Source organism: Myotis nattereri (genome assembly GCF_964212035.1).
Source record: "Myotis nattereri genome assembly, chromosome: X".
In the NCBI taxonomy this organism is placed as follows: domain Eukaryota; kingdom Metazoa; phylum Chordata; class Mammalia; order Chiroptera; family Vespertilionidae; genus Myotis; species Myotis nattereri.
Window position 1 is genome coordinate 27,021,235 of NC_138078.1, and position 23,767 is coordinate 27,045,001.

General features: G+C 43.8%; 2 protein-coding genes and 1 pseudogene across 3 annotated transcripts; 1 reads left to right on the forward strand and 2 right to left on the reverse strand.

Moving 5' to 3' along the window:
- Positions 1-226: 226 nt before the first annotated feature.
- On the forward strand, positions 227-3,013 carry LOC308511604 (tryptophan--tRNA ligase, cytoplasmic-like; annotated as a pseudogene). The gene is made up of 3 exons: positions 227-262; positions 1,126-2,538; positions 2,966-3,013. The product of its transcript is annotated as a tryptophan--tRNA ligase, cytoplasmic-like (transcript).
- A 1,514-nt stretch (positions 3,014-4,527) lies between these two features.
- On the reverse strand, positions 4,528-6,346 carry LOC308511605 (protein FAM47E-like; the record flags this gene model as incomplete). Its single annotated transcript, XM_081081603.1, has 1 exon — positions 4,528-6,346. The coding sequence occupies exon 1, from the start codon at positions 5,932-5,934 to the stop codon at positions 4,528-4,530; it is 1,407 nt and encodes a 468-aa protein (XP_080937729.1). The 5' UTR covers positions 5,935-6,346.
- Positions 6,347-18,508: 12,162 nt separating this feature from the next.
- Positions 18,509-19,057, reverse strand: LOC308511606 (ferritin heavy chain-like; the record flags this gene model as incomplete). Its single annotated transcript, XM_081081604.1, has 1 exon — positions 18,509-19,057. One exon carries the CDS (start codon positions 19,055-19,057, stop codon positions 18,509-18,511), a length of 549 nt encoding a protein of 182 aa, XP_080937730.1.
- Between the last annotated feature and the right edge of the window lie 4,710 nt (positions 19,058-23,767).

The window sequence follows — 23,767 nt, forward strand, 5'->3', positions numbered from 1 at the left end:
GAGCACAATATGCTAAGTGAAATAAGCCAGTGGGAGATAGATCATTATCACATGATCTCATTCATATGTGAAATATAACTAAGAACATAAAGTGATGAAAAAATAGACATAGAGACATAGAGACATAGATACATGGAACACACTGGCAACCCACAGAGGGAAAGCAGAAGAGGGCGGTGGTGGGAAGAAGTCAACCAATGAACTCATGTGAGTATATGCATAACCCATGGACACAGACAATGGGTTGGTGAAGGTTTTGGGGGTAAGGGACTGGGAGAGGGCTCTAGGGGTAAAAAAAAGAAACATATATAATACTTTCAGCAATAAAAAGAAAAGGAAAAAGCCAGCTCAAACCGGATTGGCTTGGTGGATTGAGCATTGGCCTACAGATTGAAGGGTCCCAAGTTTGATTCTGGTCAAGGGCACATGCCCAGGTTATGGGCTCAATCCCTAGTAGGGGGTGTGCAGGAGGCACATGATCAGTGATTCTCATCATTGATGTTTTTATCTCACTCCATCTCCCTTCTTCTCTGAAATAAATAAATATATATATTTTTTAAAAGTCAAGGCTGTATTTGGAAATTCAGGTCCTGTGATCCAGAACTGAACTTTCACAACATTGCCTTAGTGCACAATAGCTGCAGGGCACTTAGAGATTGTCTTTCCTTCCATCAGGACCACATGTAAACTCAGTTCTCATACTGAGGCTGAAGAAGTGAGATGGGAAGTGAGTGGGGAGGTTAAATGGAGGCCAGCACGCAGTGTGGCACCCCACACTAATGAACAGCTAATGATGCAATGACCAGCTAATAGTTTGGGTTTAAAGTGGGTTTTATTGGTCTCCACAACCACCCTCCCCCAAACACACACACTCACAGCCAACTCCTGATTGGACTGTCTCATGAGGAATTGGTCAAGAGGCTCAAGTGTTTGTGAGAAACTGGTTGATTTCTAAGAAATCCTTACTGCAAATAGCTGCAGGGTGGGGTGAACAGGAAGAAAAGAGAAGAAAGGGTCTTAGAAAAAGGAAACAGTAAGAGGGGGAAGACTATAAAAGAAGAGCCCAACTGCACAGAGATCTCAGCTACTCCACTGGCCACCTCTGCAGTTCCCCCCACAGCCCAGGATGAAATTGATTCTGCAGTGAAGAGGCTGTTACTGCTAAAAATGAGCTACAACCTGGCCACTGCGGAAAACTACAAGGCGGACTGCCTTCCAGAGAACCTTGAACCTGGGTTAGTTGTCCAGGTGCCATGGAAGCTAAAGTGGATTTTGTGGACCCCCGAACTGTACAGACGAACAGTACACAAGGCAGTGACTATGACAAGCTCATTGTTCTGTTTGGAAGCAGTGACATTGACCAAGAGCTGATAAACAGAATAGAGAGAGCCAGAGGCCAGAGACCGCACCGCTTCCTGCACAGATGCACATTCTTCTCACACAGAGACATGAACCAGGTCCTCGATGCCTATGAAAACAAGAAGCTGTTTTGCATGTATATGGGCAGGGGCCCCTCTTCCGAAGCCATGCATGTAGGCCACCACATCCCGTTCATTTTCACAAAGTGGCTGCAGGACATGTTGAATGTGCTCTTGCTCATCCGGATGGCAGATGAGTAGAAGTACCTGTGGAAGTCCTGACCCTGGACCAGGCCTATGGCTACTCCATGGAAAATGCCAAGGACATCATCACCTGTGGCTTTGACATTAAAAAGCCCATCTTCCCTGACCTCGACTATGTGGGGGTGAGCACAGACTTCTACAAGAACACGGCGAATATGAGAAGTACCTGAACTTCAACCAAATGAAAGGCATTTTTGGCTTTGCAGACAGTGACTGCAAGGGGAAGATCAGCTTTCCTGCCATCCAGGCTGCTCTCTCCTTCAGCAACTCATTCCAACAGATCTTTGGGGGCGAGATGGACGTCCAGGACCTCATCCCTTGTGCCTTCAACCAGGATCCTTACTTCAGGATGACAAGAGATGTCACACCCAGGATCTTCTATCCTAAACCACCCTGCTACACTCGGCCTTCTTCCCCACCCTGCAGGGGACTCAGACCCACAGGAATGCCAGAGACCCCAACTCCCCCATCTTCCTCACAGACACAGCCAAGCAGATCAAGACCAAGGTCAACAAGCATGTGTTTTCTTGAGGGATAGACACCATCGAGGAAGCACAACCAGTTTGGGGAAAATGGCCACCTGGACGTGTCCTTCATGTACATGACCTTCTTCCTGAAGGATGAGGACAAGCTGGGACAGATCAGGAAGGATTACAGCAGTGGAGCCATGCTCACCTGGGAGCTCAAGAAGGAGCTCATGCAGGTCTTGCAGCCCCTCCTTGCGAAGCACCAGGCCAGGTGCAAGGAGGCCAGTGAGGAGATATTCAAAGAGTTCTTGACATCCCCCACACACCAGAAGCTGTCCTATGACTTTCAAAAGCACCCATTTTATATCTGCACAGAAAGAACCATAATTTACCCAGAGGCTCTGTCACATGGCTTCCCATTCCTGGTGGCTAACTCTGTGTGTCTGTCAGTACTCTTTCTCCCTGTGTCATGCTTTCCAAAGAAACCGTGTGAGCTGCCTGTTCCGCCCCTAGGAGAACCTCAATTGGAAAACATCCCACTATTCCACATACACCCTTAAAACCTGTTGGTTAGAGAGCCTGTGGTCTAGGTGTTTATTTCAGGAAGTTTAATGGGCACAGGCCTATTTCAGGCCATCCTCCCCTCCCCCCCCCCCCCCCCCCCGAAGAAAAACAAACAGAAATGCTGGATATGCTTTTGACTGAGAGATCTCCCAGCTTGAAAGCTGCTTTTCACACTGAGTATTGGCCCCAGGTGGCCCCTTTTATTAAGTTGAGTCTGTGGGAGAAACCTTCCAGCTCACTTCCTGAAATCCAGACCTCATGTGTACTCCTGGAACCTCTGCCCTTCCCTGAGCCTCCCCATGCTGCTTCCAGGGACTGGCCCTGAGCACAGGCGCTGTGCCCCCACCCTATAGCAGCTGAGGGGAATGGGTGTCCTTTGTAGAAAGCTTTGTCCTGACACTTGATTGGCTCAGAGGCCTGCAAAGAACAGTGCCCTGCTGGTGTCCTGGGCTGTAGAGAGCAAGCAGCAACCCCAGGCACCAAGGGAAACATTCAGTCTTGTGCCCTGTGTAGTCTGGGAAAGCAGAAGAATATCCCAGGAAATCCCTCCATGGAGGTGCAGGGTCCACTCCTGAGCACAATACCCTAAATAAATTTCCTTTGGTCCCACGGGGGGTGGGTGTAGGGGTGGAATATATATATATGACATACAAACCATGTTTCCTGGCCAACGCACTTTTGTGGACATCCCATTGAATTAATTAGCCATTTCATTGGGAAGAAAGTTAGTCTGTCTGTATCATGTTCAGGCTGCCTTACCTCACATTTAACATCCACATAATTGGAATAATGGGAAATCTCTGTATGACAAGTCATCACATGGAAAGACATTACAAGAAACAGGGGCTATAAGATATGATGATATACCTGAGAGATTTTTGACCCTAAGAATATTAAAAATAATAGGCAGATTTGAAAAGTGATCAAAAGGTCTAACTAAATAGTTAATTTTATAAAAATATTTTACTTCATTCTATTCCATAGATGAGTGTGTATCATCTTTCCTTCAGCTAAAGTGTGGCATCATTGATTTAATATATGTATGAATATATTTTTCTTCTAGATCAGAGGGACAGTAAATTTTACTGTAAAAATTCAGATAGGAAATATGTTAGGCTTGCAGGCCATATGATCTCAATGGCAATTCCTAAATTCTCATGCTGTAATGCAAAGGTAGCCATAGATAATTCACAAAAATTACATAGTTACTTTGGCTACGGGTTACAAGTTGTGCTTAACAAAATAATTGTAATAATGCATTATAAATTGAATATTATTGGAGCGATATATTTCTTTCATTCTGCACAATTATTTTGTGATTCATCCCATGCAATAGCTGGCATAATTTTTTAATAAATAAATTTTTACTGATTTTCAGAGAGAGAGTGGAAGAGAGAGAAACATCAATGTTGAGAGAGAATCATTAATCAGCTGTATCCTGCTTGCACCTCTACTGGGATTGAGCCTGCACCCCAGGCATATGCCCTGACCTGCAATCAAACCATGACCTCCTAGTTCATAGGTCGATGCTGAAACACTGATCCCAATCAGCTGGGCAAGAAGATCCTTTTTAAGTAATTCTTTTACTTTTTGTTATTTTTAATGAATAATTGAAATAAAAATATAATACTCCTAATGCAATAAAAACCAAGAGGAGTATATGTAAGTATTGACTTCATAGTTGGTAAAATACATAACACATTGATGAACCCAAGCAGAAGCTCATACAGAAAGTTTTATTAGCAATAGGTGTTAAATTTACAGATATTGTGGAATCAAATTGTCCATACACAGTGAGGCACTCATGGTGAATTCTGACTGGGGTTAAAATGAGAGAGACACACTAGCCAAGTGAGCAGTAAATGTAAAATTGTCTAATCCTCTTTGTCCCCTGAATCCTCCTCTTTGGGTTTGGAGAGGAGTTTCATTACTCGGTGTATAGGAGTCTTCACAGACTCATAGTTCCATCCCTTCCTCATAAACATCTTCTCAATCACACCTGGCATCCTGTAGCCTTTGCTTACAATGAAATCTTTGAAAGCAATTGGTCCATAAAGTTCATCAATAATGTCTGGTTCAAGATGCCTTCCATCGGTCAAATGTTCCTTGCCAGGGACGGCTTTAGGGTCGGGCAAAGGCTGGTCATTGACCAGCTTTTTCCAGGATTTGGGGTCCAGGTACCATGCTCCATACCTTATCTTCTCCCGTTTGGGTTTATAAGGGTCTTGTTGTTTGCGGAGTTTCCTTTCCCAGTTACCTTCCTGCAGGGAGAATTTTCTCTGCTCTATGTCATCTAGCTGCTTGCAGGGTCTTATATTCAAAGGAAGCTGGCTTATTTCTTTTATTTTGACTGTATTATGGGTGAGTGGGACCTCTAACTCAACTTGAAACTGTTTCATGAGGTCCTCTTCATCAATGCCTATGTCTCCAAAATTATCATGGATCCATCTGCAGAATTCACGAATTCTTCTTCTTGATTTTTGGAGCCCAGGATCTTTGGGGATATCCGTTGTGCATGCTGCATTTGTCTCTTCCTCAGGAAACAAACTGAATAAATATGACTGGAGACTCTCCTTGGCCGTTTCCACGTAGGCTTGGTCTTCAGGTTCCAGGTTGTCCTCCTCGGGAGGTTCCAGGTTGAGCTTCCAGGCAGATTTGGGGTGGACTGCCTGGGGAGGCTCCAGGTTCACTGCCTCGGGAGGTTCTAAGTTCACTGCCTGAGGAGGCTCCAGGTTCACTGCCTGGGGAGGCTCCAGGTTGAACTCCTCAGGATGTTCTTCACACACATGTGTGGGGGTCTTTCTTTCCTTGGTGTCCTCACAATACGCCCACGTGTCCTCCAGCTCCCTGTCAGTATCTAGCACTTCCAGGACCTTGAGCAGGAGGTCTGGAGGGAGAGATTCCTCCAGATTCGGGCAGTTCGCCAAGGGATGCTTTCTCAGGCTGGCTTCAATGTTCTCTACAAAGGCCTTCCGTGCTCGCTGGGCTGGCGAGAGCTTGGAACACAGGTCCGCTCCCGTGGGCGGCTGCCTGTGAATCTTTTTGGGCGGAGGGCGGGGAATTCTATGAGCAATCATGGGGAGAAAGCCCTCCCAAGGGCCACGAGTGATCACATCTTCAGCAGATGGACAGCCCGTTCTGAAGTCGTCCAGTCCCTCCTTCACAAATACCCACCGCCGGCTGTCCATGGAGGTGGGGCACTTCCCAAGCTTGTTGTTCTGCCTGGAGAGATAGCGGGAAGGCAACCTGTCCCTGTCCTTGAACCAGGGCTTACATTTCATGCCCAGGGGCAAGGGCTCCAGTGGCCCCGGCCCTAGCAGCCACTTCTTGCTGGGCTCCGACTTCCGGTCCAGCTTCGGCCCTGACTGTCATGGCTTGATCAGCCCCGACTCTATGAGCGCCTTCTTCCTCAGGTCCGACTTTAACAGCCACCCCTTGTGGGGCTCAGGTAAGGGCCACTGCTGGCACGCCATGGCGCCCTTGGACCAGGGCGCCCAGGGGCCTCAGGGGTTTGTTGTCCCAGCGGCCCTGTTGCTAGGAGACCATTTCCAGGAGTGGCTGCATTCTTACTCTTTCCTGAGGTGGGTCAGCATGCGCCCCTGCACAGCCTGCATTGTCCCGCGTTGGCCCGCAAGGTTGCATTCTTGCTTGTGGTAGAGAATTGTCCTCGTGTATGGGCACACCACAGTTGAGCTCCCCATTCATCTTTTCATGGACTTTTGGATTGATTCCAGTTTGAGGCTGTTTGCAAATCAAGGGGCCACGAATATTTCTCATGTTCACACCTTCATACAAGTACTTTCATTTCTCCTGGATAAATTATAAGTAACAATTGATAGGGGGGAGCTTCTGAGAACCATATTTTTTCTATTTACTCACAGCCCTCAGGTTTTGATATTTGCCCAAATATGGGTGAGGTGAGTGAGGTATTGGGTGTACAACAAAAGATGGCACCCAAAATCCCCCTCAGAAATCAAGATCAGTTATCTTTTAAGGTCACATTTCAACATCATCAGAACAACAGTGCCATAGTAAATACTGAGGACCAAGGATAGATCAGTGTTCCTACTACTGATCCTGTCTTTATTTAATACCCATGTGTTGTTCACCATCCATTTTCTTTTTTACAAATAATATTTGCCCTTTTTGGATACTGTTGTGTTTCTGGGAAACAGCTTGATTCTTTGGGGTCCTTTTTAAGATTTGATTTAAATAAACAGAGGAGTTCCCTGTGATAGTCCATGGCTAAATACTGTTAGACCATGTGGTATGGTTAATTAACTGTTCCTCACTACTAAAGGAAGACCCTTCCACGTAAATTATTCAATGCCTGTGCATCTAGAGATCTTCTAGTCTGGCTGACAGTGAAGGTCACTATTGCAGGCCCTGTGTGAGTGTCAGGTATCAAGAATCCTTTCCAGTGGTTTCTTTCCTGGCTTCTAATAATGTATTCACACAAGAGCTGATCAGTAATCCCCTGAATCATTCTTGTGGGGTGCAAGATTCTGGAGTTCCCTCTCTTTCTCTCATTTTGCTCTCTGGTTGTCTGCCTTGAGATCTCTACCCACCTTCTTCTCTATAGTGTCTTAGCTCCATATCCTCTACATAGCGTGACCTCTCTGAGCTGTGGCCTAGAAACGGAAGGAATGTGGAGCCATCATAGGAGTCACCTCCTTTATTTCCTACCTGTGAGGCATCTGTCCCTGCTTCCTGATGTCCAGTGTCTGTCATAATTTTATTTTATTTCATTACTTTTTTCATGTGTTCCAGGGCATATATCTGATCCCTGTTACTCTACTTTGGCAAGAACAGAAAATATAATTTACTTTTTTTTTGTTTTGTCTCCCTCAATTTGTGAGTCTGCCTTTTCAAAGGTCTCCCACGACTTCTGAGCCATCATGGGGAGAAAGCCCGCCCGAGGGCCACGAGTGTTCACATCTTCAGAAGATGAACAGCCCTTTGTGAAGTCGGGCTGTCCATCTCCTGGTACCATAAATTCTTGCTGTTCTCCATGATTAGAAATTGTAGATCACACCGACATTATTGAAACAAATGCCTCTTTTAAAATCCATACCAATCTATTTTTCTTTTTTCCCCTAATACTCAGGATAATCATCTACTTCAAATTCCAATAAATAAATAGTAAACTCCTTAGCATGTAGCATTAGGTGTTTTACAGTTTCAATGCGGCATGGCTTTTTCTTGGTCATAGCCAATAATACACTAATACACAAATTATAGATTAGATGTAATTCTTCAGCCATGGCAGCAACATGAATCTTGTCCTAAAATACATTTTTTATTCATTTACTTATTCAGCATACATTGGTTCAGTTCTCCTTTTGTATGGGGCAGTGTGTCCAATACTCAAACTATTGCAATTAAAGATACAAACACTGTATTTTCCCTATAATAAAATTCCCATCAATTTTTGCCATCTGATTATTTTAAAGATTTTCTTCAGACTTCACCCTTGAAGTACATTCTTTCTAAGTAAGTGTTAAGTGAAGCAGGCTGAGATTGCAAATCAATGAAACAGAATTAAATATATTAATACAGCGAAGATGACTTAAGATGGTTGGTATAAGTTAAAATATGAAGCTAAGGAATAGAAAATCAGTGACCACGATTCAATGGGAACTCAATCTATTCTAGAAATTATTGCTTGTAAATTAGTATTATTATTAATATCATTATTAATATTAATATTATTGTCTCCTGCAGTATGAAGCACAGGGAGAATAACTCCATTTAAGGATAAGAACGAAGTGACATTTTCATTGGAAAAATGACAACTAGCCAAATGTTAATTCCCAGTATATTCAAACGCCTTTAAAAGTTTACTATTGTCCCCATTTGTCATATGAGATATACTTTTTCCAGAGGAAAGATAGATGTGCAACAGAAATTACATGTACCATTATTGAAATTATCAAGTGAATCCTGGCTGTTTTGGATCATTTGATAGCAGTGATGGAGAACCTATGACACGCGTGTCAGAGGTGACACACGAACTCATTTATTTGGCGGATTTTTCTTTGTTAAATGGCATTTAAATATATAAAATAAATACCAAAATATAAATCTTTTTTTTACTGTGTTTGCAACTGTCAAAAAATTTCTATATGTGACACAGCACCCGAGTTAAATAGGTTTTTCAAAATGCTGACACGCCGAGCTCAAAAGTTTCGCCAAGAGCCTCAGCGTGAGGAATGAAGTGTCCCAGGTAACATTTTGGTGAAGGTCACATGCCCAGGTGGTGCGGGCAAGAAGGCTCAATCCCCAGTAGGGGCCTACAAGAGGCAGCTGATCCATGATTCTCTCTCATCACTGATGTTTCTATCCCTCTTTCCCTCTCCCTATCTCTCTAAAATGAATATATATATATATATATATATATATATATATATATATATATATGATTAGCCCATGAAATATAATGAATGAGCATCAGGAGTTCCAAATAATATTTCTAGAGCTCCCTTCACTCTTAAATACAAGAGGTTATATTACTGTATGAACGTCAGCATCTTCCAAGTATTCATCTGACTCTGGCTATGGCAGTTAACATTAGGAAATATGGCTATTGAAAAAGAGCCTGCTGTAGTTGTTTGCCATCTCCCAAAGCAAATATTTCTGAAGAGTGATTACTGTTGTAGAGTACTTATCTTTCTCAATTTTCCCAGTTTTTGCTTCTTAAATAGACAGCATGTGAAGATTGAGTCTCACAGGTAGTTGTTACCATAACTTTTATCACTTATAATAAGCACATTTAAGATAATTCTGATACCTTGTAATGTAGCAACATTTTTCAACATCAGATTATTCCTCTAACTTCACCTTTTAGTTTTCATATTTAAAAAAATCAAAATGACATTGTTTCTGGATCTATTTTGTTTATGGATTTATTTTGTTCATTAGATTCCACATATGAGTGAGATCATGTGATACTTACCTTTCTCTGAATGGCATATTTCATGTAGCATAATACTCTCCAGGTCAATCCATGCTGTTGCAAATATTTATATCTTGCAAGTACTTGATCTGTCCTCAAATTGTTTCCTTCTATAGTAGACATTTTATTTTAATTTTATAAATCTATTTTCTTTCCTTTAAATTCTTAGAACAGGAATTTGAATTTTTGGTAAAATTATCTTTTATTTCAATATTTTATCTGAGTTTTCCCCCACAATGACATAGTTTTGTGTGTTTATTGTGATCTTCTATTTTACCCTCCTCATACATCTGGAAAACCTTTTCCATTTATATTTATGAATAAAGGACTTACTTTATTCACCTCGGTAAGTAGCATGGATCAGATCTAGAATTGTGATGTCCATTTCACTACTAGGGTTTTGCTCAAAATGGGAGAGTGGAGTGTGTCAGTTATTCAGTTTCTTTCTCCTTTGGGGATACATGGCATGGAGCTTACAGGTAGGATAGAAACACTTTCTGATGCCAAAGCAAGCACAATATTTCTCATATTGGAACACCAGTGTTTTTTCCTTCTAGGAAAATGTGTCCTATTGTTTCCCTTCTCTGCAGTTCTGTAATTGTCATAAATTAATTCACTGTCTCTGAGTGTAGTTTGGGGAGTAAAAGACTCAGAATCCAAAGTTCTTTACTGTCCTATGTAAGTAGGGGTGGGGGAGGGTTAGAGCTGAGCAAGTTAAAACAGATCTGCTCTTCACAGAGCAGCTATTTACTCTCACAATTGATCAAGAATCATCTGCAGTGTTGCAATTTCATTTATTCTGTTCTTAGAGTAAGTGGTCTCCATCCTGCTGCCAGATGTTACCAAATATTAATATTTGCATATGTTAGTAAACCAAAAACTGTAGGTTAAATATAAAAATCCTTTCTTTTAATCCCTGCCCAGTACCATTCTATTCACCCTTATTTCAGAGGTAAGCACCCCTGTGATCCTAAGGATATGTTTTATACATTTCGCATGTGCCCTGACCCGCTGGGCATGCAACGTGGGTACTGTGACGATTCCTGTAAGGGAATGAGAGGATAGGAGACGTGAAGAAATGGAGGCAAGACAGGATTCTGATCAAGCCTCAAATTTTATTCTTCCAGGGGCAGAATATATACTGTTTTAGGGACGGGGGGATGGGTGGAGAAGCCTATTAGCTTATCAGCAGGGTTGTAGCAGGCTCCTGTTGTGGCGGTAGTTGCTTCAGGGTATAGGATGGTTATCTTTAGCTGCAGGCCAAATCGCAGGACACAGGTGGTTTCTGGTAACTAGGAGTTTCTACCAGAAACTTATTGTTCTTAAGATGGCTTTGTCTAGGCCAATATCTCTAATGGCTCCCAACATTTCCTCCCTTTTTCTTTATTAAGAGTGGGCTTTAACCGACTGGGGGAGTAGGGACCTGGTTCCTCCCATGGGATTGTGGAATCCCACTACTAATGGCTCTTAGTATCTTTTTGGGGAGGAGAGGCAGAGCCAATAGTTATGTATGGATACCAACCTCTATGCAAACCAGGTGTGCTCACAGGGAAATCCAGAGGCGGTCGAAAATTTTGTGACCGTGCACCCAGGTCGGTGCCCATGCCTTTCTCCTTCTATGGGGAGTAGGCCAGCATCCCTCTGGCGTCATGCTGTCCCCGTAGGGAGGGAGCCCTGGCCGTCATTATAGTCACGTTCACGGTCTATCATGGCTAGATGGTGGTAGTGTACCTGAATGGGTTATGCCAGCATGCTATCAACCTGCTGTTTTACAAAGTCTGTTAATTTTGTAAAGGCCCAGGGGCCGAAAGCTAGGATTAGGAGAAGGCTTATAAGGGGGCTGAGAGCAGGAAGCAGCTAGAGCAGGAGTCCGTTCAGTCCGCTCCAAAGGGGGTTCTCGAATAGTTCCTTTCGCCTTTTCACCACATCTTCTTGTAGTTTCTTTATCTTGTCTCGGACGATCCCAGATTTGTTGGCATAGAAGCAGCAACATTCCTGTAGGGCTAAGCATATTCCTCCCTGTTCTGCTGTGACCAAATCTAACCCTCTTCTATTTTGTAGTACTACTTCACCTAATGAATCTATCTGATCTTGGAGATCGTTGATAGTGCCTGAGAGAGCTTGGACATCATCAATTAGCTGGTTAGATAATTTATTATAGGTATGCAATGCTGTTCCTAAAAAAAGGTCAAGAGAGGTCAATACAGAATGCTTAAGTGCCTTCCCCAGGAGGGAATAAATCCCTTCACATTCTCAAAATATCCAAGGTAAATATTAATTTGTAAGTTTGTTTGGGATAAATGCACAATATACTGTGATAAAGCATCACAAATTATGAATAAAACTTGTAGAATAATACCATGTAAGACTATTCTTTGCTCTAGGTCATGACAATTCAGTTTTAAATTGGCTGTCTCGAGGTTTGGAATGAGGAACCTAGTTTGCAAAAAAATGCAATTTACAGAAACAGAAACAGCATGCCATCCAAACTACCATTTTGGGTAAACACATTATCTAGAGTCCTTGGGTAACTCAGGTTAAACTGAGGCATGTTATTTAAATTACAGTTTTGGGTCTCCAGAACACTGAGTTGACATATTAACTGGAGCCCTCTAACCTTGGGATAGCTGTGCTGTCCTTCCCAGGTAAAGGAAAAATGTGCCTTCTAAGATCAGTATGAAACTATAGTTTTTACCTGAAATGATTGTTACCATACTTCACTTTACCGTGCCCCAGGTGGTCTCTGGGCTGTTCCTTTTATTTGGACACCAATGTAGCTCCACAGGTGTCTTCCATTAGCATCACAAGTGAAAAAATTTAGAGTAATTAACGCTAGGTACAGCCTACCTGTAGGTGATCTCTCCATCATCCCCCTTTTTTGTTTTTCAAGTTGGGATTTTTAAAAGCTGATGAGACACTGAAGCATCTTTTAATAAAGCAACCAATTGATCAGCATGTGCCTTTCCCTTAGTTAATGGGCTAGGTAATATGCTGTGAGCCCTGATGTGGGTGATATAAAAAGGGTATTTTCTCTGCTGCACAATCTGTTGAACTTGCTTAAATAGTAAGAATAAACTTTGGTTGCTAAACCATTTCAACCGGGCAGTTTCAATTCTACTTACTAGGCCCGAAGCCTAAGAGGAATCAGAAATTATGTTAACAGGCTGTTGGAAATATTGCAATGCAGCCTTAATAGCTTCTAATTCAATTCTTTGCACAGAAGTATGACTGGTCAGTATGACTCGGTCAGAATTTATAGTATGATAGGCAGCTTTCCCATTTGATGACCCATCAGTAAAAACAGTTAAAGCTCCAGGAATTGGTTCCTGCCTAGTATTTTTTGGTATAATGATGGAGGTCTTATATAAAAATTGTAGTAGTTTACATTTTAATAGGTGACAGCTAAGTTCCCCTGAATATCCACTTAGCCCAATTTGCCAATTTTAAGTCAGTTTGAAATAACATTTATTCTTTTAACTTTACTTGTCTTAAGTTATGGACAGTAAATGACATTAATTAAATTTCTGGTCTTAGTCTTTAAGTAAATTTACATAAACTTTGTTTAAGGAGGCAAAACACAAATTATTTAATTTAGCTTATGAGGTCCAATATATTGATTTTTAATTTTAGTTAGACATCTGAAGGAAGCCTCTTTTTATTTCCTTCCAGACAGCTTTCTTTCTCACACAAGCAACAAATGTAAGGAACATGGTTGCCTTTTGAGATTTTAACAAATGCTGTTGCAAAGCTATATATTTCAAGTGAGTTTTCATTTATGGTGACTAATTATTGTCAGATTTAGTATTTTAACAACAATCTGTGAATGTTAGCAATTATATTTTTAAAGAATATACCCTTTGGCTTATTTGCATATACAGAGGAATCATGGGAAGCCTTCAGTAACTTTTTTAGAAGAATTTTACTTTACTAGGATTCAATTGCTTACAAGGATAGTAATTTAAGTAAGTATTTTTTTTTTAAAGCAAAGCAAGTAAATTTAGTATTTAGTAAACTTCTGATTCACAAGGGGCAAACGCTGCACCACTTCCAGCCTAATTTAAAATGCAGTAGTGAGGAGCTTTTGTTATTTCAAATTACATCTTAAAATTTCACTGCTGTATTTTAAGAAATATTAAACAAAATAACTTGTTTTGCCCTTTCACAGAGGCAGAAACTTAAAATATATTTATTAATTTTTATTTGATAAAGCTTTCCATGTGATTTCTAGTATAGTTTTGAAATCCAACTTGAAAGACCATTAAATATATATATATATATATATATATATATATATATATATAATTTAAAAATTATATACTTCTTATAATTATTAAGAGATATCAATTAAATTTAAACTGGTTTTAAAATATCAGCTGGGATCACAGAAATTGGATTACTGCTATCAGTCCCTTTTAAATACTTTGACATAAGCTATTTAACTTTTGTTTAGGGAGGGAACATATAACCTTTAATTGTCCTTAGTTTAAGGAAAGCAGGGTTTTCTACATTTAAGAGATTAGAAACACTTTCTGCCCCATCTGCATTTCTGTAGTGAAATTCTGCCTTAAAGCTCCACCCCTGAAATTCCATCCTGCCTCAGTGAGAAGACATTCCCTTTGTGATTGGCTAAGTTAGAGGGCGGGGCCTTTGCTGTTTGAAGATGGCGGCCCCCAGGGGAGCGGCAGGCCATGCGGCCAACATGGCGGCTGCCAAGTCAGGCAGCTCAAAGTGGCGACTGTCTACACTGTTCTTTGATAGAGCAAACCAAAACCCCTAAAAGACAGATGACCAACATTATATTGTAGACAAACAGAAATCTCATTAGCTGTTTATACCCTTTATAATTATCTTAAAGAATAACAATCAAATTTAAACTCAGTTTTGTATTAAAAAATTTTCAGTGGAGATCATAAAATTAATCCTCTTTTTTAAATCAGACCAAGAAGTAACATATTTTGAATTCTAATTATTTAAGGGAAAACACATTTTATTTTTTCAAAAACAAGTTATACATTATTTAATTAATTTCTCCCGATTAAATTTGCACTTTAAACTTACAGAACTTTAAATCTTAGGTAGCAAATTAAATACTCAGCATTCTTCAAATCAATACTTTTACATTTAAGGATACATTTCAAACAAAATATAAGGCATTTTCAATTAATAGATTAACTTCTATCATCTTGACTTTATACTAGGCATACTCAGATCAACATTTCAGTATTATGTCACTTCAAGATACCTAGGTATAAACTCCAAGGTCTTAAATTTCACAGCAGCTTTGGAAAGCCACACTTGAGCCTGGCAAGGCAGGCCTGGCCCAGCCTTTGATTTTAAAAGGACCATAATTTTTTCCTCTGGGGAAGGTCAAGAAACAAGGTTTAGCTACATTGTTTCCTGCCCCTTGCTTGCAGGTGGGAAGTTTCAAAATTGGCCTGGGGGGCGGGGAGGCGGGGGAGGAACTGTTTTCCCTGGAAGAACAGGTTTGGCCTACTCTGGACCAATCAGATGTAAATTGACCCCATTCTTTAAGAATTTGCCACAGGCGGGAAGCAGCCCCTTTCTCCATCAAAAAGGCATGGCTAGCCTTTTTAATTAACAAAGGGCCAGTTTTTTACCTGGCTACTTAGATTTTTATAATTAAGATATTTTTAATAATACTTGGGGTTCGAATCCAATTATTTTAAGGCATTTACTTTAGCAAATTTTTGTAACAGAGACAATTTTACTGATTTTCCTTTTAGAGGTCTTAAAGTTAGCTTTGGAATAGGCTCCATTAACATTATTATGGAAAAATACCAATCTTGTTGCTAGAATTTCTACCCTGGGTCAAATTCGCCATTTTATTTAGGAAATAATCAGTCTTGGGTTTTATTCTGCACATTTGTAAAGAGAGACTCTAGCTCAAAACTCTATCTAAATGTCCAAAATCGGAACTTGCGCTCATCAGTTTCAAGCCAGGTTTTCTCTTTACACATGAACAGGAATCCCAGACGCATTTTAAATTTTTGTAAAACATTTCAATTATGAGAAGGAGACTTTAAATTAGAATACTGGGGAGGGGACGTCCATATTAGATGGCCAAGTGCTCCCTTTTACTTTCCACCACATCCTGCTTTGGGGGGAGTTTCAGCAAATGACTCAGATGGCGTATTTTCCCCAAAGTCATGCTTAATAGAAAAACAGATTTTAAAATGTAATACTACTTCGCTTTCCAAAGTAATAGCTAGCACCCAAGGTGACCTTGGCTAGACTTTGCACTTCCCGACATGTTTTCAGGTAATTCTTAAACAGAACATTAAGTAATCTCATTGCAGGAGAACTTATTGCTCTGCGCTCTCCTGCCACCTTTGAATCTCTCCAAACCAGAGAGAGATTCGGCAGCGGGGTTCCATTTCTTATTACAGATAGATTCCAAATACAAATTAAGATAAGAAAACACATTAAGAAGACCATGGTACTATTTTTTCTTCAGCCTGATCTAAAAGAGTACCTTTTTCAAGAAAAACAAAGGTTATATTCTATAATAACATGGAAAAACTGTAAAAGATTTCCTTCTAAAATTTTAACACTTTAAACTTGCAAATCAAAAGTCTATAATAAACCATGAGCAAAGGTCAGTGATGAAAGTGAAAAAATTCCTTAAATCTTTCTTTTTATCCCGAAATCCTCAAGCCTTAAGGAACTCCCTGAGTCCCCTGAGAAATCCTTAAATCTTTCTTTTTAACCCAAAATCCTCGAGCCTTGAGGAACTCACTGAGTCTCCTGAGAAATCCTTAAATCTTTTTTTAACCTGAAATCCTCCCACCTTGAGGGACTCCCCTGAAAAATAACTCATGAGAGCTCAAAGCCTGACCCATATTTCCGCCTCTTCCACATAAGCCTCCGGGATGTATAAACCCCGTACCAGGTCAGCCCAGGAGTCCACGAGGAGACGAACCACCAAGGAAGATCAACGAACCTCAACCTCAAAAAGAGGCCCCTGTTCACGTATCATAGGTCGGGATGTATAAGCCCCATGCCAGGAGAACGACCACTAAGATGAAGTGAACTCAGGGTTTTCGGATGAAGATCAACCAAGGGGAACGAAACCAGGGAACAAGCCTGAGTGATTCGGAGTTCTCTCAGTCGAACTCGGGTACCCTTCACTCTTCCCCGAGACAACAAGAGAGTGCTCGAAGTGGACTAGAGGCAGGAGAATAAGGGAGGGCAATGATGAAGGATGATGCCTATCAACAATTCCAATGCGTTCACTTACCTTAACACCAGGTCTGACTCGCAGGGTCAAGAGCGGCGATCAAGAAAACAGGCTGACTCACAGGGCGATCCCAGTGGCACCTAAGAAGAGGTCCGGCCGGACACTTGAGTGAACGTTCCCAACAGGAACCGAAGTACAGAGGCCACGTTGGGAGCCAATTATGCCCCAACCCGCGGGGCATGCAATGTGGGTACCGTGATGATTCCTGTAAGGGAATGAGAGGATAGGAGACGCGAAGAAATGGAGGCAAGGCAGGATTCTGATCAAGCCTCAAATTTTATTCTTACAGCGGCAGAATACATACTGTTTTAGGGACAGGGGATGGGTGGAGAAGCCTATTAGCTTATCAGCAGGGTTGTAGCAGGCTCCTGTTGTGGCGGTAGTTGCTTCAGGGTATAGGATGGTTATCTTTAGCTGCTGGCCAAATCGCAGGACACATGTGGTTTCTGGTAACTAGAAGTTTCTACCAGAAACTTATTGTTCTTAAGATGGCTTTGTCTAGGCCAATATCTCTAATGGCTCCCAACAAGCATGAGCATTCATCCACATTCACAGGGCTCAAGACGATCCAAATGACTGCACCCCCACACACATTGTTTATAAGGGGTAGGTTAATTTTGTGTTTTCCCAGGTGCCATGTAATACCTCCTCCTCCATCCAGGGTTCCATGCATACCTCCTCCTCCATCCAGGTTCACATCTAATAACTCCTCCCACCCTCCATCAGGGTCCACTGCAATCTATCCTCTCTCCATCAGGGTCCTATGGAATCACTCCTCGCTCCATCAGGATTCTATGGAATCTCTCTTCCCTCCCTCCATCAAGATCCTATGGAATCCCTCCTCTCTCCTCTATCAGGGTCCAATGGAATGCCTCCTCCCTCCTCCATCAGGATACTATGGAATCCCTCCTACCTCCATCAGGGTCCTATGGAATCCCTCTCTCCTCCCTCCTTCAGGGTCCTGTGGAATCACTCCTCCCTGCATCAGGGTCCTATGGAATTCCTCCTCCCTCTTCCATCACGGTCCTATGGAATCCCTCCTCCCTCCTCCATCAGGGTCCAATGGAATCCCTCCCTCCTCCCTCCATCAGGGTGCTATGGTTCCCTCCTCTCTCCTCCATCAGGGTCCTATGGAATCCCTCCTCCTTTCATCAGGGTCCTATGGTTATCTCCTCCCTCCTCCATCAGGATCCTATGAAATCCCTCCTCCCTCCTCCATCAGGGTCCTATGGAATCCCTCCTCCCTCCTCCATCAGGGTCCTATGGAATCCCTCCTCCCTCCATCAGGATCCGATGGAATCCCTCCTCCCTCCTCCATCAGGGTCCTATGGAATTCCTCCTCCCTCCCTCCATCAGGATCCTATGAAATCCCTCCCTCCTCTCTCCATCTAGGGTACGGAGCTGCACTAATTGAGTCCTTGATGGAGACTCCTGGATACATGTTTTAAAACTGAAATGTGAGGGATTTGCTCAGAGGAATCAGAGAAAGACCTTTATTTATTTAAGAACCAAAGACTTTATTTGAAGAGACAGTGGACCTTGAACATGGAACTGAGGTGCCCGTTTGGCACGGGCAATGTGGCCATGGGCATCCGGGCACGGGGCAGGGAGGCCCCCTCGGCTCTCGGGAAGGCAGTCCCGGTCAGTGCTCCTCTCCGTCGCCCAGGGTGAGCTTGTGGAGCAGGTCCTCCTCCAGGCCGGACTCGGGGGCCTGCATCTGGCGCAGCTGGCTGATGTGGCCGCCCAGCTCCTGGAGGAAGGCCGCCTGTGGGTGCAGGCAGTGGCTCTCCAGGAACTCGCACAGGTGGGCGTCCTCCCGGTGGGTGGCCCGGCGGTGCAGGTGCCGCAGGCCCTGGTCCACTCTCTTCGCCAGGAGCAGGGCCTGCTCCAGGGCCATCAGGCTGCTGTCCCACTGGTGCTGCTGCGGCCGGGGGACGTCCTCCAGCAGGACCCGGCCCCCGCGCTGGCTCTGCAGCCACACCAGCCGGTCCGCCTGCTCCCTCTTCTTGAGGGCCCGCTTCCGGAAGTACTGGGAGCCCTGCTGCCAGGCCCGGTCGGGCCTCTGGAAGTAGCCGGCGATGGAGGTGTACACGGAGGCCGCGTAGAGCTCCAGGCCGATCTGCTGGTTGATGGCGGCCTCGCAGTCTGGATGGTAGCGCTGGCGCTCAGAGGAGGGCGGAGGAGTGGCCATGTCTGCAGGCGCAGGAGCGGTCAGAGGCCCAGGCGGAGTGGATGAGGCCGGCCGGTCACAGGTGCAGGCGGCTGGGGTCTCAGAAGGTCCCGGGTGAGGGCAGGGCACCGGAGACAGGCGGCTGGGGTCTCGGAGGGTCCCGGGTGAGGACAGGGCACCGGAGACAGGCGGCTGGGGTCTCGGAGGGTCCCGGGTGAGGGCAGGGCACCGGAGACAGGCGGCTGGGGTCTCGGAAGGTCCCGGGTGCGGGCAGGGCACCGGAGACAGGCGGCTGGGGTCTCGGAAGGTCCCGGGTGAGGGCAGGGCACCGGAGACAGGCGGCTGGGGTCTCGGAGGGTGCCGGGTGAGGGCAGGGCACCGGAGACAGGCGGCTGGGGTCTCGGAGGGTGCCGGGTGAGGGCAGGGCACCGGAGACAGGCGGCTGGGGTCTCGGAGGGTCCCGGGTGAGGGCAGGGCACCGGAGACAGGCGGCTGGGGTCTCGGAGGGTCCCGGGTGAGGGCAGGGCACCGGAGACAGGCGGCTGGGGTCTCGGAGGGTGCCGGGTGAGGGCAGGGCACCGGAGACAGGCGGCGGAAAGGACAAGACACGCAGGAGGCTGCGGGCCGCTGGCGGTGGCGGTTGGCTCTGCGGGGACCGGAAGCAGTGACCGTTACTCAGGGGCCTGGGGGAGGGGCGGGGGCCTCACAGGGGGGCTGAGGGGGGCCGAGGAGGCGGGCAGCGCCGACCTTCTCCGGATTCCATGCCCGTCTCATGCTGGGCCCTGGCCTTCATGGCGTTTTAAAGTGTGACCCGTGAGGACATGTGCGACCGCTGTCAGGACGTCAACCGCACTTGGTTTCTCGGAGCAGCTTGGGTGAATGTGGTCCCGATGTGGTTGTGTCCTTAACCGCCGCCCAGCCCTTTTGGGGAATCCTTGTTGCCTCAGCATGAATCCCAACGCTTCATCGGAATGACGTCAGCGTCCGCTCCCACAGTTCCCACAGCCTGACCCCGTCCTCGGCCTGGTGACGCCAGCGACCTCCACTTCCTCCTGTTCACCATCAAGGCCCCCCTCTCTGCGGGCAGAGCCCGGCCTCCACAGCCTCACCGACCCTCCGCCTCCCATCTTCCCGCCTGGGAACTGGCCTTCCCGCCCTTTACTCTGTCTCCTCTCCATCTCTCAGCACAGCCCAGACACCCATTCCTCCCGCCCTGTCTGCCCCCAAGGGGGACAGTTCCCATGGTCTCAACGCTGACATCCTAGAGATTCCATCAAAATGCTATTAGAACTGGTAAATGAATTTAGTAAAGTTACAGGATAAAAAATTAGTGTTCAGAAATCCATAGCAATTTTATGTACCAATCATGAAACATCAGAAAAGAAATTTAGAAAACGTCCTATTTACAATTGCATCAAAAATGTCTACCAGTAAATTTAACCAAAGAGGTAAAATATCTGAACTCTGAAAATAATAACACACTGAAGAATGGAATTGAAGAGGAAGCAAATAAATGAAAGCATAAACTGTATCTTATGGATTGCAACAGTTAATGTAAAAAATGCCTATAGTAGCAAAAGGAATATATAGATTCAACACAATCAATATCAAAATACCAATGGCATTTACCATACAATTGGAACAAATTATCCAAAAATTTATATGGAAACACAAAGATCCCATGTAGCCACAGCAATCTTGAGAAAGGAGAACAAATTGGAGGTATCATGCTACCATGGATAAAACTATTCTACAAGCCCACAGTAATCATAACAACATGGTACTAGCATAAGATGTATAGATCAATGGAACAGAATAAACCAGAAACAAGCACACCTATACAGGCAATCTATCTATGGCAAAGGAGGGAAGAACATTCAATGGGATAAGCACAGTCTAGTCAATAAATCATGCTGGGAAAACTGGACAAATGCATGCAAAAAATGGTACTAGACCAGCCGTGGGCAAACTATGGCCCGCGGGCTGGATCCGGTCCTTTGAAATGAATGAAACTAAAAAAAAAAAGACCATACCAATTTATTTAATGATGTTTACTTTGAATTTATATTAGTTCACACAAACACTCCATCCATGCTTTTGTTCTGGCCCTCCGGTCCAGTTTAAGATCCCCATTGCGGCCCTTGAGTCAAAAAGTTTGCCTACCCCTGTACTAGACCATTTTCTTACACTATATATCAGAATAAACTCAAAACTGATTAAAGAGTTAAATATAAGATGCAAAACCATAAAACTCCTAGAAGAAAGATAGGCAGTAAGCTTTTTGTCATTGTTCTTAATGATATATATACTAGAGTCCTGGTGCATGAATTCATGCATGGGTGGGGTCCAGCCAGCCTGCCCCAATCGGCTAATTGGGGCTGGGCCAGCTCAGGGGAGGGAAGGTGAGCGGTTGACTGGTCCGCATCGCCTCTGATCAGGCCAGTTGGCCAGCCACAGTGCATGTAATAGCGACTGGTCGTTTCGGTCACTTGGTTTTTATATCTGTACTAAAAAAAGTGAAACATGCAAATTAGTGTAACTCTGCTATGCGACCAACCAATCAGGATGGGTATGCAAATTAACCCAACAAAGATGGCAGTTAATTTGCATATTCAGGCATGGAGCAACGACTGAAGATGACTGAGGACTAAAGACGACTAGAGACTTAAAGGCTTGGCTTCCGCTCAGCCTCTAGAGAAGCCAAGGTTCACTGCAGCCGGAGTGGAGAAGCCAAGCATCGCTGCTGTGGCCCGAGTGGAAAAACCAAACATTGCTGCTGCGGCCCCAGCAGAGAAGCCTAGCCTGGGTCCCGGGTGCCGGAGGAAAACCGGTGCCGGCAGCCAGGGGAAGGAAGTCCTATTGCATGAATCTTCTATTGCAATGGGCCTCTGGTATATAAATATTTGGATATGAATTCTCAGGTAAGGGGAACAAAAGAAAAAATAAACAAATGGGACTACATCCAACTAAAATCTTTTTTGCACAACAAAGAAAACCAGGAACAAAATGAAAAGACACCTTACTGAATGGAAGAAAATATTTGTCTATGATACATCCCATAATGGGTTAATATCCAAAATACATAAAGAACTCATACAACTTAGCACTAAGAAAACAAATAACCCAATGAAAAATGGGCAGAAGAGGACATGCATATGGTCAATATACATATGATAAGATGTTCAATGTCACTAATCTTCTATAGTAATAAAAGCATTATATGCTAATTAGACCAGACATCCTTCAGGACAACATTCTGGACAAAGCCAGGGCTGTGAGGGAAGCCCAGGTCCCAGGTGCCAGAGGGAAGCTGGTGCCAGAAGCTGGGGGAAGGAAGGCCTACTCTTGCATGAATTTCATGCATTGGGCCTCAAGTTGTTAGAGAAATGCAAATTAAAACCATAATGAGCTAGCACCTCACAGAATGGCTACTAATAAATCAACTAACAGCAAGTGTTGCAGAGGATATGGATAAAATGGAACTCTCATGCATTGTTGATGGGATTGCAAATTGGAGCATGCCATGGAAGACAGTATGGAGGTTTCTCAAAACATTGAAAACTAGAAATTCCATATGACACATCAACCCCACTTCTGGGTATTTACTCAAAAAAATCCAAAACATTAATTCATAAAAACATATGCACCCTTATGTTTATTGCAACATTATTTACAATAGCCAAGATATGGAAGCAACCTGAGTGTCCATCAATATGTGATTGGATGAAGAAGAAGGGGTACATACACATAGGGGAATATTACTTGGCCACAAAAAAGAATGAAATCTCATAAATTGACCAGCATAGACGGACCTAGATGATATTATACTAAGTGAAATCAGATGAAGAAAGACAAATACAAGATGATTTCACTTATATATGGGATCTAAAAAACAAAATAATCAACAACAACAACAACAAAACAAATTCATAGCCGAAACCGGTTTGGCTCAGTGGATAGAGCATCGGCCTGCAGACTGAAGGGTCCCAGGTTCTATTCCGGTCAAGGGCATGTACCTGGGTTGCGGGCACATCCCCAGTAGGAGATGTTCAGGAGGCAGCTGATCGATGTTTCTAACTCTCCATCTCTCTCCCTTTCACTGTGTAAATAATCAATGAAATATATTTTTTAAAAAAAGAAACCAAAAAAAACCAAATTCATGGATATGGAGGACAAACTAATGGTCACCAGATGTGTGGGGTTTTGGGAGGCTGAGTGAAAAAGACGAAGTGATTAAGAAGTATACAAACTGGCAGTTACAAAACAGTGATGGGGATGTAAAGTACAGCATTCAGAAGATAGTCAATGATATTGTAATAATTACATAGGTGTCAGGTGGGTACTAGATTTTGTAATCTACACTAATAAAACAGAAAAATGGTAATTGGCGTATGACGCTACCCTTTTCATTGGCTAATCAGGGCTATATGCAAATTAACTGCCAACTAAGATTGGCAGTTAACTGCCAACTAAGATTGGCAGTTAACTGCCAACAAGATGGCGGTTAATTTGCATATGTAGGCACAATGCAGGGAGGCGAAAGGGAAAGCAGGAAGAAGCCCCCTGCCACTGACAGTAATCGGAAACCCAGGGGGGAGCTAAGAGCTGGGGGGCAGAGCAAAGGCGGTCCTGGGGCTGCCTTTGCCCTGCCACCCAGCCATGATCAGAGAATCAGGCACCTTTGCCGCCCTGGCCAGTGATAACAGGAAGTAGGGGTGGAGCCAGCGATGT